Below are 16,408 nucleotides of genomic sequence, written 5' to 3'. Positions count from 1 at the left end.
AGAGTTGCTGTAGGCCTCTTGGTAGCCTCTCTGACCAGTTTCCTCCTGGCTCTTTTATCAAGTTTGGAGTGACGTCATGATTCAGGGAGGGTCTGTGTTGTCCCAAATACCTTGTTTGCTTCAGTTGCACTACCAAGGACTGAAATGCTCCAGGAAAGCTCTTTTCATGCTGAGCTAATCAGAATTACAGCACAGCTCATTGCAGTTGAAAGTCAAATGGCTTTGTGTGCCATTTGATGATTAACTACACTTGATTGAGTTTACAAGTAATTTTTAGGAGGGTGGTGATCTTTTTTCCAACTCAGTGATTGGTGGTGTTATATCTTTCACTTGTATGTTATAAGTTGCACTGAGTAAATACAGCTGGATAAAACAAAAACTGTGTCTGTTTTCATTTCTGTCTGCAAAGCAACAAAATGTGACTATTTTAAATGGGGTGATTCTATATATATATATATACAGTTTCACTGTAAAGATTGGGAATAATTGTTCTTCTGCTGCTCCTGTAAGTTATGGGGTGCCTCAGGCCTCTATTTTAGGGCTGTTGCTTTTTTCTCTATACATGATTCCACTGGGCTCTATATTTAATAAATTTGGCATTTTGTATCATAGTTATACTGATGACACACAGTTTTACCTGCCTTTTAAAGCAGGAAATAATACAGCTGAAAATTCCTTTTTGAATTGCCTTGAGGAGGTGAAATGTTGGATGAACTCGGATTGTTTAATGTTGAATGATAAAAAGACTGAAATTTTGCTTTTTGGGGAAAAAAGCACATTGTTTACCCCAAAACCGAGTCTGGGGCAGTTTTCATCCTGTGTAAAAAGTCATGGCACTAACTTAGGCATAATTTTTTATTCTGAGCTCAAATTCAATCGTCAAATAAACACAGTAGTAAAAAATAGTTTCTTTCAGTTGAGGAGGATTGCAAAATTGAAGTCAGTTTTATCAAAGAATGATCATGAAAAAGTTACACATGCTTTTATATTTTCACGCTTAGATTATTGTAATGCGATATTTGCAGGGGTTTGTCAGTCGTCCCTGTCGAGGTTACAATTGGTTCAAAATGCTGCAGCCAGACTGCTGACAAATACTAAGAAAAGAGACCATATAACTCTGATTCTGGCCTCTCTACACTGGCTACCAGTTAAACAACGAATTATTTAAAAATTCTGTTATTCATTTTTAAAGCCATCAATGGCTTGGCCCCAGAGTATATCAAGGATCTGTTAGTTATTCAGTCCTCCTCAAGATCGCTAAGATCTAACTCACAGATTATGGTTCAACGTACAAGTCTTAAGTGTAGAGGTGATCGAGCATTTTCAGTTGTGGCCCCTAGACTATGGAATGATCTTCCTTTCTTTGTGCGTTCTTCGACCTCTCTGCAGATGTTCAAATCACGTCTTAAGACCCATTTGTACTCACAGGCGTTTGATGTGTAATTTTACAGGTATTATGTATTTTAATTAATTGCTATTATTGCTTTTGACTTTCTTGTACAGCACTTTGGTATACTTTCATGATTTTTAAGGTGCCCCTTTAACTTCAGTAATTCCCACTCTCTCCTTGCAGGAAAACAGCACTCCAGAGGAACACACTCTCTATGTGTGGGACCACTTCATCTCTAAATCACTTGCGAAAAACATCTTCATCGTGGCACACAGCTATGGCGGCTTATCATTCGTGAATTTGGTAAGTATTTGTTAGAGGTTATTATTATGAAAAGCCCTCCCCCTCAACTCCCTCATCACACACACAGTTGTGTTCACCAGTGGGAAAAGCAGCACCAGAGAGAGCAAAATGATTAAAAATAAATAATGCTTAGTTTTTCTGAGAAAATTCTGCGTTTGTAAACAGTCCAGTTCATCCTTGTCCTAAGGCGCTAAGACTTCCTTGAGAAGGAGGGAGGGATGAAGAAAGAATGAGAAACTGCAATGAGAGCTACAGCTCTGTTAAAGCATGTAGACGAGTATGCATAACATCAGACCCTGAGAGAAAAGAGAGACAAGTCATGATAGAAGGGCAGTCGGCCCCAAAATACATGCTAAAGTTAGAACGACAGAAAATAGACGTTTGATTCTTACATAGTCTCTCATTTGGACCCCCCCCCCCAAAAAAAAAGTTTGATGTGCATGGGGTTAATGCACATTTTCCAATTAACTTTAAATTAGTAAAATTTTGTTTTAATACATAACTAATAATAATAATAAAAAAACATATAATAATTATTTGTAATCTTATAACATTTTGACCATTTAAACAATTTTTTAAAAATTGGGGCCAATATAGACATCCTTATTTTCAGTGCTTTTCATGAACCTCCCATCTGTTGAATCTGTCATTTTCTTGGCCTGTTTAAAGATAGTTATTGTTTTCCCCTCAGGCTAAATCTTATGTTTGAGAAGATCTCTCCGTCAGGTTAGAGCATTGTCCTAAATTGAGATCATTTTTGTCTTGCATTCTCTTAAATTGTTCCAATGTTCAAAGAAAGCGTCCAGAAATTGGTAGTAGTTGGGAGTTGATTTTCAGTCCTTCTGCCACCTGAAAGGGTCCAAATATGTACTTCTGGGCACTCCAGGTACGTTTTTTTTTTGTTGGGGAATTGGTGGCACTGGATGATTAAAGGTTCTTGGTGTCTTCACGCTTCATTCTTTTACAGTAAATTTGCACTTTTTTTCTTCTCAACATTTTTCATCCTGCCGAATATGATAAAATATGCTACATAGTTTTGAAGTTATTTATGGCGAAAGGAATTGGTAGTTGTGTTTCACATTATCAATCTAAAACAGGAAATTTTGAGAACTATGGTGGAGGTGAAGATTTCTCGAGAATAATGTTTTGGTCTGTTTCTCACACAGAGCTATTGTATGATTTACAAGACTTGAAATCTAGTGTATAAGTCTTGTGAGCTACTTTTACGGTGCTATATTGTCCTTGACAGCTAATGTCTCATTATATGGCACCGATTATTAAGATCATTCCCTTTTGTTTTTCACAGACGGAAGTCAGTCTTGCTTGTTTTCGAATGACACAAAAAGAAAATGACCAAATTTTCATTCTTTTGATGAACTAACCCTTTACCTGAACCTTGTGAACTTCGGTTTTCAGCTATGTACCCTGTGTTACATCACCTCTGGGGTCAAGGGTCAGGTAACTTGTCACAATCTCTAGTCTAGGTGTGCGCATTGTTAGGACAACTTCTTCAGGAGCACTCTGGCTAGCCTTTGACCTAACATAAACACACACTTTTTTGCTTTCTTTCGTACACACTCCTACACCTACATGGGAGCTCTTTTCATGAACCCATTCCACTTTTCTTTTAAATTCAGAGAAGGGAGGGTGGAGCGGATGGCCACGACTTAGCATTCCTCTGATAATTCCAGGAATATGTTTTTATCTGAGGCAGGAGTCTCTGTGTTTCGTAATTTGAATATAACTGTTAAATATTTATGTGGCGTTGTGGCCGTGACAGCCCCTTGCTGGTGGAGGCATGGTGGTCTTCTTCCAGAGATCTGTTTAGCCGTCTTTCTCTGATGCATCCCTGTTTTTTTCCCCCTTTTTTGTTTCCAAACACACACACACACACACAAAGGCGAAATGCTCACTTAGACACACTATTTCATATATAAACCATGCTTATGCTTTCCATTGGTTCTGTTGTCTGTGGTATGGAGTGGCAGGTATATTCTGACGAACTGGATGAGAAGAACTTAGTCGTCCAACACAGATTATCTGTATAGATCTTATAAATGATCTTGTATAACATCTCCATTCAAAGTTTAATCATTTTAGATGTTTGACATACTATTTTTTATAGTTTGGTAAATGCACCAGTAACTCAAGTGAAACTTGAATAAAATGTGTATTATTTCAGTTGTTATTTATTCATTCATTTATTTAACATTTTATACTAACAAGAACTCAAATCATCTGTACATTTCATTGACAGTAACCCAATATAATGAGAGGGCTGGTCATGTGACTTGGTGTGAATAAGCCTTTAAAAATGGTTCAAGGTGAAAGGAGTTAGAGGCCAAGATGGAAAAGGTGGACACAAAGAGTTGAGTTGAGGAGAAAAATCTTTAGCTCGTCATAATAGATTGCCTGAAAACAGGCCGTCTGTGGCTTAATTACTGCTCCCTTTAACTCCTAACAAACACATTTCTTATCAGGCACATCAAACACAGGCCGATTAATGTCTTCAGCATGCTGCCTCTCTCTCCTTCTCTTTCTTTTCATTGAAATTCAATTTCTTTTCGAAGGCAGTATGTAGTAATTATAGATACATCAAAGTGTGCCTTTAAGTAAGAGTGGTGCATCAGGGTTGGATAGCTTTATGTCAGGGCTCACTCTTCCATCTCTGTGTTCCTGTTTCAACAGTCTCTGTTTCTTGTCATATATGTGGCATGAATTCTGAGTTTGAGGAGACTGTAGACAAACTGTTCTCTCTTCACTGTCTGCCACTCTGTTCTTCTTCTAGCTCTATGGCTGCATTTGAATTCCTGTTGGTTCATAGTATGTACTGAATTTGAACTTGTCAACCGTTAATGTGTATTATGAATATATTACCAGATATACAACATCCACCATTGTCCTGTGGCTCATGTACATTGATCTATAATTAGTCAGGAGAACTGCAAAGAATTGAATTATTCTGTTCTTATTCCTCTTAAAGTGCCCCTATTATGCCATTTATTGCCTTTCATGCAGCGTGTAATGAATATAAACAATCTGCAAAGTTGCAAAGCCGAAAGTGCACGATAAATAAAATTATTGTCTCTCAAAAGAAAGAATCGACTCTGAACAGCCTAAACGATTCGTTAGTAATTCTACACATCACGGGGTCACACATTTGCATAATACCCACCTATGTTTTACGTTGGCCAGCCGCGAACAACTTGACCCCGCCCTCAAACACTGTAGCTTGTTCGTGTGGTTAACATCATGTCGAGAAGATGCTGTGTCCTGCGCTGTGAAAGTACATTTGTTTTATTTTCACTTCTGAAAGATGAGGCTGCAAAGAATCAGTGATTAAAATTCATCTTTTCCACTGTACCACAGCAGTACAACCCCAATCTTATTAATTTTATTGACGACTGCTTCTCTAATCTCGGGGAGTTTAATGCGGGATTCACAAAACGCTTGCTCCTGAAAGATGGCTCAGTACCCAGTTTATTTGGACCAGCTGGCTCCACTGAATCACAACCTGTAAGTATGATAAATAATAGATTTGTATATTTTCTTTTGAGCGTTCAAAATGCGTAACTATGGCAATGAGCGTAATGTGTCAGACACACGCTGTACACGGTAGACCAATAACAAAGCAGAGTAGGCTCAAGGAAAGGAGGGGTTTAGAGAGACTGAATCTTAGAACTGCTTCGGACAAATCGTTGGAAAATGAGGTGATATTAAATGCATATTTTGAGAAAACAAAGGCATTTTTTGATCTTGCATGCATGTAAACCTGTTGTAGGAGACTCCAAAAACAATATTAGGAACCTTAAAATGGCATAATAGGGGCACTTTAATCATTCTGGTTACTTAAAGGTTTCATTAACTATGTATTACACACAATTTATATTTTTATTGTGTATCTTTATGCACGTGTTGCCTTAAACAAACAGTCAGTAACTGAACTGATTTAAGTCTCACAAGCTGTAACCTGAGTGTGCTTGATTCACTAAAAAGAACCAATTCATCAGAGTCATTCATTCACTAATCAGACTACATTGGCTGTTTTTGTGTGTTTGTTTCACTAAAAGAAACAACTCAGTGGAATCATATGTTCGGGAATTGTACTACATTAGTTGGGCAGTATATGTTTGGGAATCTTACTACACTAGTAGTACAGTATGTGTTTGAATCACTAAAAAGAATTGGATATTAAGAGTCATTTTGTGAGTCAGACTACACTAGTTGTTCAGTATATGTTCGATTCACTAAAAAACTGACTAATTAGGATAATTTCCTTGGAAATCCGACAACGCTAGTTGTGCCGTATGAATTTGATTCACTAAAAAGAACTGGCTCTGAAGAGTCATTTGTTTGGTAACCGGACTACACTGATTAGTCTAGTGGTTTCACACTGTAGATTTTGTAGCATTGTTGTTGTGCATTGAATAAATATGAATGCTAATAAAAATACATTTAGTGTGGTGTTTTGTCGACATCAGCACACATCAGAATGCTTGTTAGAAAGCAGAAAACTGTTAGCTATTCTACCACATTTTTTTCCAAATCTGTTGACTCATTACACTCATCTCTGCCCATGGGATAGCAAAATGTACACTTCACAATCTTAGGACATTTCGGTTTCATTTTGTGGAACCATGTTGGCTTGCCACTTGATGTCCAGTGTAAAATCGGGGTCCTGAAGCAAACCCAGTTGCAATGCACTGCCCTTCATCTCACCTGATCATACCTGTCCCATAGCCTTCTCTTTCTCCATCTGATCTTGTTTGATTGCTGCAGCGGCGGCTCCAGCGTTTGCTTTCATCTATGAGTCTAGCTGGAGGCCTGTGGGAGCAGCCGTCAGGGCAGAGCTCAGCTCCACGTAACCTTCCTGACTCTCTGCCAGAGAAAAGAGCAGCCGGATTGGAGAAGATGGGGCACATTATGTAACGAGTTATGCAATCATACATCTGCCTCCCAGTGCGCCAGTGTGTGGGTGCCCACAGCTTAGATTAAATAAATGGATCAAATGTACATGTGTCATTGTGTTTCGTTGTGCACTTAAAAGGTTCAGGTAAGAACTTTGTGTTCACACTTGTGTGTCTGGATCAGGGTCTAAAACACTTTAATCGCAAGTTACATGTAATAAAGTATTAGAGATGGTTGTTATATTGTAAACATAATTGTTGGGCCCTGAGGGAGAAGCATCAGAGCTCAGTTTCTTGATAACCACTTGACTCTGAGGTGCTGGAATCTAGACATCAAGGGTTTGGTTTCTGTTCTTTACCTGAATTATGAATCTTGGCCTGTAGCACTAAAACTTGGTCAAGCTTTCTTATTATTTCTTATGCAGTTTTTGTTTGTTTGTTTTCCGCTTTTAACGTGTAAGTTATGCTGGTTTGTCTTAATACTTTAAAACTGCAGTCTTAAACCCAGCTCTGCTGACTGTAAAACCTTCTGCTTGGACAAGTGTGTCTGATATCTTGCTGATTCACTTGCTGCAGACTAATATGAAATATGAAACATTTACAACTGCAGAGATTTCTGTCCACCCCTGCCTCAAATATTAGTCTCTCTTTTTTTTCTTTCTCAAGAGTGGAAATTGACTGAAGGAAAAAATTAAATTTTAGGGCTGTCTGTTGATTGTGTTCATTTCTAATTGTTTATATTATATTCTGTTGTATTACTGTCTCATTTCTGCTGCATCTTAAAACGGTTGTATTTTCAATTTTCGTATTGTTGTGCATCCCTGGACCACCGCAGTTATGCGAAATCAACCTTATGTATTTAACTCAGACTTTCTCTCCGTCTGTCTCGCTCCCTCCCTCTCTCATTTTTTCCTCCCCCACTTCATCTTTTCTCTGTCACAAGCTTAATTAGCCGCTGCTTGTTAACAGGCTCAGAGAGTTTAGTGCATAAACATGGATGGAGGGATAAATTCACGGCGAAACGAGCAAACGATAAGAGAAATCACCCCGCTCCACTATTTCTATAAATAAACTATCAGCAAACGCCTTTGTGGAGTGGCCTATCTTCACACCAATGATAAGACACGCTCCAGGAATGTGTGCGTCTGTGTGTCCATAATACACTTTGAAGTGAGAAGAAACTTTGATTTGATGTGTAACTCCGAGATTGCGGCGTGTGCGCCAGTGTTTATGCGTCTGCGCTGACATAGACATGTTTGTTATGCCTGCTTATTGTCTGTCATCTTCTGTGTGGTTCATCTGGACAAAATCATTTGCATGTAAATGTATATTGCTATAAGTACCGCTTAATAGAATATGCAATTATGTATTACAATAAGCCATTGAACATCAGTGATGAGCCTGTCATGGTTTGACAGACATATTTCAGACATCTGTTTGACACTTCATTTTGCCCCATGCTAATGTAAAATAGCCTTTATATAGTTGTTTTAGCATTCTGTTGTGTTTAGCATTTATGTCATGCTACCATTTCAAATACTTCAACGGCAACCTAATTTCCAAGTCTAAATTCACGGTAAATTTACCAGCATGCGTATGCTGTCCACAGCAAATGACAATAATCAAGTGTCCAATTTAATCCAGTACGTCTATCTCGATGTACAGATAGAGCTTTTTGCTTTCACACATATGCCTCTGCCGCTAGTTAAAGAGTTCACGGTGAAATCGTAAGGGGTTCATCATTACATATTTAGTGGGCAGGCATCTGATATAGCTGTAAGGTTTTTAATGCAGCACCCCATTGATCTGACGCACATGTCGGCTCCTGGGGTTACTGGACGTGCCTCCATTTGCATAAGGGCCCTGGGCAAGGTTCCTCTCACGCATTGATTGGCTTGTCCTAGGGAACCTCGCATCGCCTCCCCACATTGATCACTGTGTTTTTCCTTTCCCTGAGATAGTGCTATGCAGAGTTCACCTCAAATGCATCCTCCCCAACCTGCAGAAGGAAGGAGTGTGGGAGAGAGCAGAGGAAGAAACTTTGCCGCCAATAGTCACAGCGTTGAGGGGTACCAAGAGCGAGGGAAGGGTCTTGTAATGTATATTCATTTTTTGGTTCAGGGTGGGTATTGAACATGGTTTAGAGTTACAGCACACACATATTTTTGTATATATTTTATAGTTGGCGCTTAGTCATACACTCATACCTTTTTTAGCATTTTATTCATTTTGCTCTCCCAGAGGTCTACTTATGATGTTAGTCAAGGTTGTCAAAAACAGATTAATTTTATTTTTCTGACTATTTTTCACCTTCTGAAATAGTTTCTCTGCTATTTAGAAGTTGCGCTGCTGAATCTGCAGCAACATGGAAACTAATTATTTGAGATGTCAGATATTGGATTTTTTAAGATGAGAGAAAACAACTGGCTACAGGGAAATATTATATTGAGTCAGACTGGTCAAACTGATTGGAGAATCAGTCTGAATCAAACACGAGTCAGGAATCATAGATATTGGTTACACAATTTACTTGAATTACTTTGAATCTGTTCAGATTGTTCTCTCTTACTGTCATGTTGCTTTTTTAATACATGTAGTTTGAGTGATGAATGGAGCTAAATAAGATATATAAGTTCATCCGTACTCACACTTACCTTAGTCTATGGCACAGACATGCGCTTACCCTTCTCCATCCCCAGCTCCTCCTTATACAGGCACATGATCACTTACAATCTTGTCCATGGAAATCATCTATTAGCTAATCGTTGCTTAATCTTGTCCAGTCTCATTTACAGATCTGTATCACTTCTGGTAATTTAGGATGTGACAAAAGATTTCTATTTCAAATAAAATATCTTTTGAACTTTCTATTGATCAAATATTCCCGATTCATGGTATTCACAAAACTTTTAAGCAGCACAACTGGTTTCAACATTGTTAATAGTACGAAATGTTTCTAGAGCGCCAAATCAGCATATTAGAATGATTTCTGAATGATCATGTGACTCCAAAGAATTCAGCTTTGTCATCACAGGAATAAATTACATTTTAAAATATATTAAAATAGAAAGGTTATTTTAAATTGTAATAATATTTTACAATATTACTGTTTTTACTGTATTTTTGATCAAATAAATGCAGCCTTGCTGAGTATGTGAAACTTATTTTAAAAACATTAGTAAATCTTGCTGAACCTTTAGTTTTGAACCTAAAGTTGAATGGTAGTGTAGTCTCTCTTTGTAGACTTGAGCAGGAAGTTTTTGAGTTCTAAAAGTTTCAGTATGTTTATATAGTACATACATCATTTCAAGAGACAAAGGTAAATGAAATATTTCATTATATAACCCCTTTAAGAGATCAAGAACATTGAAGATTTACATTGGAGCGTGTCCTAAAGAGAAACTTTCACTTCACTTGGAGGTCATCTTTAACAGAGTTGAACATACCGCTCTTCTTCTTCCTCTTGATTTTGATGTCTTCTTGGACAGTTTTGTGTGCCGCACATGACCTCAGGAACAAACAAATTCCTTTTTCACCTTTGCACACCTTTCCTTCTTTTCGTCTCTCTCCCCCCGAGCCTACGGCAAGGTCTGCACACAGGACTAAGGCTAGTCCAGGAGGACAGCAACCCTCTTTTTTTCCTCCATCTTTCTCATTTGATTTTCACCTTCACTTTCCATCTCTGTCTGTCTCTGTCTCGCTCTCATACACACATTCGTTATTCTTTCCGCTTGTGCATTGTCTCCACTTCATAATTGGCCTTACACTGTGTCCTAACCAGGCACTACACTATAAAGCAATAACAATAACAGATAAATCGGTAACAACTGTCTATTCCATGTTAGTTAGTCTAAAGTTTTTGATATGACCAAGTGCACAACAAGTGATGAACAAAAATAAATTTTGTCAGTCGCTTGGTTGTGATGGATAGTGAAATCTGATCCAAAATCTCCTTCCATTATACATTGTACATGAAACAACATATCTTTGGTAGGGTAGTTCACCAAAAAATTAAAATTCTGTCATCATTTACTAACTCTCATTTTGTTTCAAACCTGTATTACTTACTTTCTTCTGTGGAACACACAAACACAACGATATTTTGAAGAATGTTATGGACAATCTTCCATCTTCTTTCATTCCAGAAAAATGATACAGGTTTGGAATGACACAAGAACAAGTAAATGATGACAGAACTTTCTCTTTAAAGAACAGGGTTAAATTGGGCCCAGATGATTTGGACATTCAAAAATGATTTAAAAAAGAAGAATAATATTCCATATTTAGGAAAACAAAAGGCCAGAAAAAAAAGAAAACCAGCTGTAAAAGTGCTCTCCCCAAAAAAATAAAACCCCACTCTTCACAATTGTCACTGAACTCTGCACCTTCAGAGGATGTTGGATATCGGTTTCTCCATGAGCTTCAGATGTTTTACCTTCTCAGTATGCTTTTTCCCCCCTCATTCCTTACTCTTGCATTCAGCATTCTGCTTTTCCCTCCATATGTGTTTTAAAACTGATTGAATGTCAGTGTGTTTTATAGCGCCGTGAGCTCGAGTCAAACAGTTTGGACCAGATTTCTCGCCATCTCTCTCTCCACATGTCATAAGAGAGCATTCTGGGTATTCATAATATCACACATCTCCATGTGATGCCGATTATTCTATAGATTTGGACCTACTGTGGAAGTCTGCTCGTCTCCGCAGTGCTCCTGCAGGGAGAGATGCAAGCTTCCCCTTCTGAACTCGTAGTCAAATCCTGTTTGAATCTTTTACGAGACCTTTTTTTTTTTAAACTCTATATTTTAGTTATGTACCTGCGGTAAAACATATTTAATTTTTAAGCCCGGGAAGCCGACACTGAAAAGAGATGAACTGTTTTATGTGCCGTTTTAAGGTTTTATGTGCTGTGAATTACAGTGGGTTGTGTGAAATACTGGAGAGATGGTAAAGGGAGCATCAACAGCTCTTGGTGTTCTTTTGATGTCATCTTAAGACATACGACTGTGGTGGTGATGTGGGGCTGCGTCCCACTGCGGATGCCTGTGGGTTTTTACTGGTCATAAAAGTGCGTGCACATGCACATACGCACACATACCTGAAGTCAGACTGATGTGTCATAAGAGATGGAACCTACACCTCCATGTATGTGAGATGTAGGCCCTCAGTGGAGTGGGATGTAAATATGAGCAATGTGAATGAGCATTGAATCAGGATGGAAGTGTATTACTCTGGAATTCCTCAAGTAAAGGCAAACACACACTACAAAACTAAAGCTTGACATCCTGCGTTCATTTAAAACTTTCTCACTTTTAATCACAAACTATAAATTTCAATTACATAATTCTCCCAGACTATAGCTGCAGTTTGTTCTCACATAAACTCACACATGGAGCAGATTCTTAACAATGTGTCACCAAACACACAGAGATAGGGCTTCCATTGTTTTTGGGGAGATGTGGGCAGCGGTTTGATGTTTTTGTTGTTGCACACTAGCAGCAAAGCAGCAACGACAAGCACACATTGCATGTTGGCTACGTTCTGGGGCTTTTGTCGCACATTATCTATATTTATGTATGTATGTATGTATATATATATATATATAGAGAGAGAGAGAGAGATAAGGAAGCTTCTGTCTTATATAGTGTGTGTTTTGCTTATGGCGAAGAAGTCCTCTTTTAATCGACCTGCTCTCTCACACCTTCAAAAAGCATCATTACAGTCTACTTATCTCGACAGTGTCGTAATTCCTCTATATACCTTTCCACAGCTGCCCCATCCCCCTTTCCCTAACCTCTTACCTTATTCTCTCCCCCTTTTCTCCCTCATTTTCCTCCCCCTTCTCTCCATCTCCAACGTGTCCTCCTCAGGCATTTCCACTGTGATGCCACAACTCGATTTACTCCTCATTGCTGTCAATTTTTCTCTCTTAGGGGACACATTCTTGATTTGGACTCATTTCACATTGATAAAAACACTAGGGGGCACTGCTTATCCTTTGTAACTGCTTTTGCATAGACTAAAGTGGATGAGAGCAGTGTAGGTGTGTGTGTGTGTGGAGAATGAGATTTCTTCACTTGCTATTCCAATCTGCATTCACAGTTGAGCGGGACAGTTTACCCCATAGCCTGTTTTTCATTGACTTTCTCACTAGTTGTCTTACCTCTTTTGTACCAAACAAAATGAACTAATGTGATCTTGAGGATTAACCAGTACTTGCCCGTACTGCTTTTTACTACCTGTATTTTTGGTTTTATCCATCTCAGAGGCCTTCTAACTGACCTGACGTCTCATATTCAGGTCACATGTGTTCCACACACGTACACACACTAACAATAGCCCAGCGAGTTTATTTGACTCATCGATGACATTTAACTCAAGAGTGCGAGTTAGTCAGCACCTCAGACAACGGATTGCAGTTCCGGAGACTTGGAAATTGAGACGCACATAGTCATTTTGACATGACAGTTCTGAATGATCAAACGTCCGAAATGAAGAAAAAAATTTAAAGCAACATAAAATATACTTTATGATTCCTATAATTGACACAAATCGGCTTGCAAACTCCATGAATATTGCTCTTCACATCCAGAGGCGTCAAACACGACAAAGAACAAAGAAAACAGCAGAAACTAGCTTCTCACTATTATAACCACAGAAGTAAAATTCACAAATGACAAGATAATCACTGCATTCGTACTTACCTTTATCAGCACCTAAATGTCTTCTGTGGTTCCAAACTAAATAATTTTTTTTTTTTCTTTTTTCCTTTGAATGTCCTCAGCTGTGGTTGGTAATTACCACACTCGGACAAATCGCTGACAGCAGTTAAATAGTTAAAAAGATAATTCTGCTGTAAGTGGTGTATTAGGGGGAAAGGTCAGTCTTGGTCTATTTAGGACGTTGAATCCATTTCCTGGCAAAATCCAGACTCTGTTCTTTGTGCTTGAGTGACATGGGCTTTCTCTGTAATAACATCCCTAGTAATGGGCTATAATAGTAGATATTGTTCTAATCAGAAAGTATACTGCTAAGTATACTAATAAGCATCAAACTGACAACTATCAATAAACGGATTGTACGACATTGCTACTTTTTATTCAGCTGAATGCTAATTACTGCAGTTGGTTTTGGGACACGTGTATTTGTGTGATTTGTATCAATTAAAAAGTCATTACTGTGTTCTTTTTAGAATTCTTTAAAGGAAATTTAGATACTTGTTACTTCTAAGATTAATAACACTCTTGGTGCTTTGGTATACATTTTTTTCATGCTAAAGTAACTAATTTTGCTTGTCCATTTTTATTTCTCAGACTGTTTTCAAATCAAGTTTTAAATAAATAAAATAATGAATACTGTTTTGACACTCAAATGATTAGCAAATAAAGAATAATTAAATTAACAGAAATCTAATAGGAAAAATTTTAATAGAACATTTATATTCTTACATTATTTTATATTATAATTAATAGACATTTTATAATTTTGTAAAACAAAGTACTTTTCTTTTCTTTTAGCCAGTCTCTCTCTCTGTGTGTGTGTGTGGTGAAGCCGTAATAGGTTTTTTTTTCCCCCCTCTCCAGCCTCTCTCTCACACTCACCCTCTCTTCTCAACTCCTGGTTAAAACGTAGCTGGTGGCTATGGGAAGTTAATTTCAGATTGTTATATATTTCCATTAATTTCGACCGTCTGGTGCTGGACTGCCTTTGAGAACAGGGGTATCAGAGGCTCATTTTTGGGGGGTTCAGGAGTTCTTTCCCTTCGGCAGGCTAGACGGAGCATTAGAAACAGATAGCTGATAGGAGAGCGGTTTCGTCACATTCATTAGCCATTGGTCCCCCTTTTTTTTCTCCTCCAACTTGGAGTTGTGACTGAAAGGATGGGGTGAGTGCCTTAGAAAGTTTAAACAAAACGTCTCTGCTGAGAGTCCATCTGAAAAAACCCCGCAGCTAGTCTCAACGCAGAAAAAAGGGGAGGTTTGGCCTGACACTGACGTTTGAAAGCATACATGCACTCGCACACACACATTAGGGAGAGCTTCTTTCGTACACACCCACGTACTTAGAATCATATACAGACAATACGCTGTTGTAGCATACACACACCTGACCTCCTGGTACACTCTGAAACAAGCAAGGAAACTCCCTCGAGGTTTCAAAGAGGCTTAGTATTTTCTTTTCTTCATGAGTGGCTAAAGTGCACACCTTTTTCTTTGTTAATAAAATGTTTTTGTTTCATTACTCCACTTGCTTTTATGTTTTTCTTAGTGAAGAAAAACACAATTTTAGTGTTATGTCTGGTCGCGGTCTAAAGCAGACATAACATGTAAATATGCAAGTATTTAGACAGTAAATATCTGACTTTAAAGTTTTAGCATCTTGTGCCATTTTCCGGTCACAGTGTTTAATATTCAGGATTAATTCCCAGGCATAAGCAGGTTTTAATTGATATTCTGTCCAAAGTGACCCTATAAGGATGTCATATTCGTTGTGAAGCAGTGTGTACTTAACATTCATCCAAATAATGGTACTTTTATCATCATGTGTACTCTCCGCAGCTGTATTTCTGTCAGACGTGCACTCTGCTCTGCTAGTTTGTCTCGGTGCGCTGACGGCGAGTTGGGCTTTCCTGTAAACACCTCGGGCAGCCTGACCCCTGTCTCTCCTGCTGTCTGCCTGAACCGGCCCTCACCTCCCCCGGCTGACGAGGCCCAGCCTGTACGTGTCAGTGGGCGTCTGAGTTATGACAGAGCCGCGTCTCCCTCTTCACTCCATCCCTCTCCATCCCTCATTCTTCCAGCCGGGAGAGTCAATGATCCAAAACTCTGTTAAAACAGGGTCAGCCCCACATGTGCACTTACAGGATGTCAGTTTAACCTGCTCAGAAATACATACGGCTATTATTATAGCTTATAAATCATTAAGAAAGTTTAATTATACAACAATTTCATGGTGGAAATGTGCAGGATGACAAATGGGAAGGATAATTTAATGGGCCAGCAAGTCCCAGCACAGAGAGGGGAAATATTGAGGTTAGCTTTCTATTTTATGGCACTGCCGAAAGGCTGAGGGAGACACATAGTTGGGTTTTGCCCTGTTGATACACACACTGAATTCCCAGTCCCTCGTTCCACGCCAGCTTCGACAGTTTCGGAGGTGATGAAGATGTTGCTGTGATCACACCTAGTACTATTCTTTCTTAAGTAAAATCACCCCTAATTAACACAGGACTTTAATTAGCCGTCGGGATTTCATCTGTCTTTGTGAGACATCTGCGTTCCACAAAAATGATGTTTGTTACTTATTTTGTATCATTTTTGTGGTGCATTTAGAAGCACTGAGGAATAATGTAATGACTTCAGATGTTACAGTCCAAATGTGTTTGGTTTGATTCCTCTGAAATCATAATCATAATATAGATATAAATATGTAATAAAACAGATGAATGATTCCTAATAATATACAATATATTTTGTTAAGTCAAAACTACAAGGTTCCCACAGTCAAGGAAAATTGGGAAATGTCAGATAAATTGTGGAATAGTCCTGCAATTGAAAAGTCAATTTAAATTCTTATACTTAATATCAATGGTGTTGGTATGGACATGATTGCATTTTGTTTAGAGTTAAATAGAGTTAAATAACGCTATGCTGTCATCGGAAACCTGGAAATGTTTTAAATGTTCAAGGCCTAGAAAATACATAAAAATGTGTACGATGTCATGGAAACGTTATTAAAATTTATATTTCATCAGCTACAATTTTATATATATATATATATATATATATATATATATATATATATATTCAT

The 16,408-nt window shown here is 38.2% G+C and overlaps 1 protein-coding gene across 3 annotated transcripts in view; it reads left to right on the top strand.

Annotated features, from left to right (window-relative positions):
* LOC107756291 (protein FAM172A-like) overlaps positions 1–16,408 on the top strand; it is a 127,398-nt gene that overhangs the window by 88,934 nt on the left and 22,056 nt on the right. For 2 of the 3 annotated variants that reach the window (XM_016573318.1, XM_016573316.1), the window contains exon 8: positions 1,574–1,693. In XM_016573318.1, coding sequence (XP_016428804.1) covers positions 1,574–1,693 — 120 coding nt within the window. Of the gene's footprint in view, positions 1–1,573; positions 1,694–2,384; positions 2,420–2,488; positions 2,587–16,408 lie in introns of those variants that run through there. The other variant, XM_016573319.1, reaches the window with a different exon arrangement.

This window comes from Sinocyclocheilus rhinocerous, unplaced genomic scaffold, assembly GCF_001515625.1.
Source record: "Sinocyclocheilus rhinocerous isolate Xijiao unplaced genomic scaffold, SAMN03320098_v1.1 scaffold1043, whole genome shotgun sequence".
Classification (NCBI taxonomy): domain Eukaryota; kingdom Metazoa; phylum Chordata; class Actinopteri; order Cypriniformes; family Cyprinidae; genus Sinocyclocheilus; species Sinocyclocheilus rhinocerous.
This window is presented reverse-complemented; position numbering and strand designations above follow the sequence as displayed.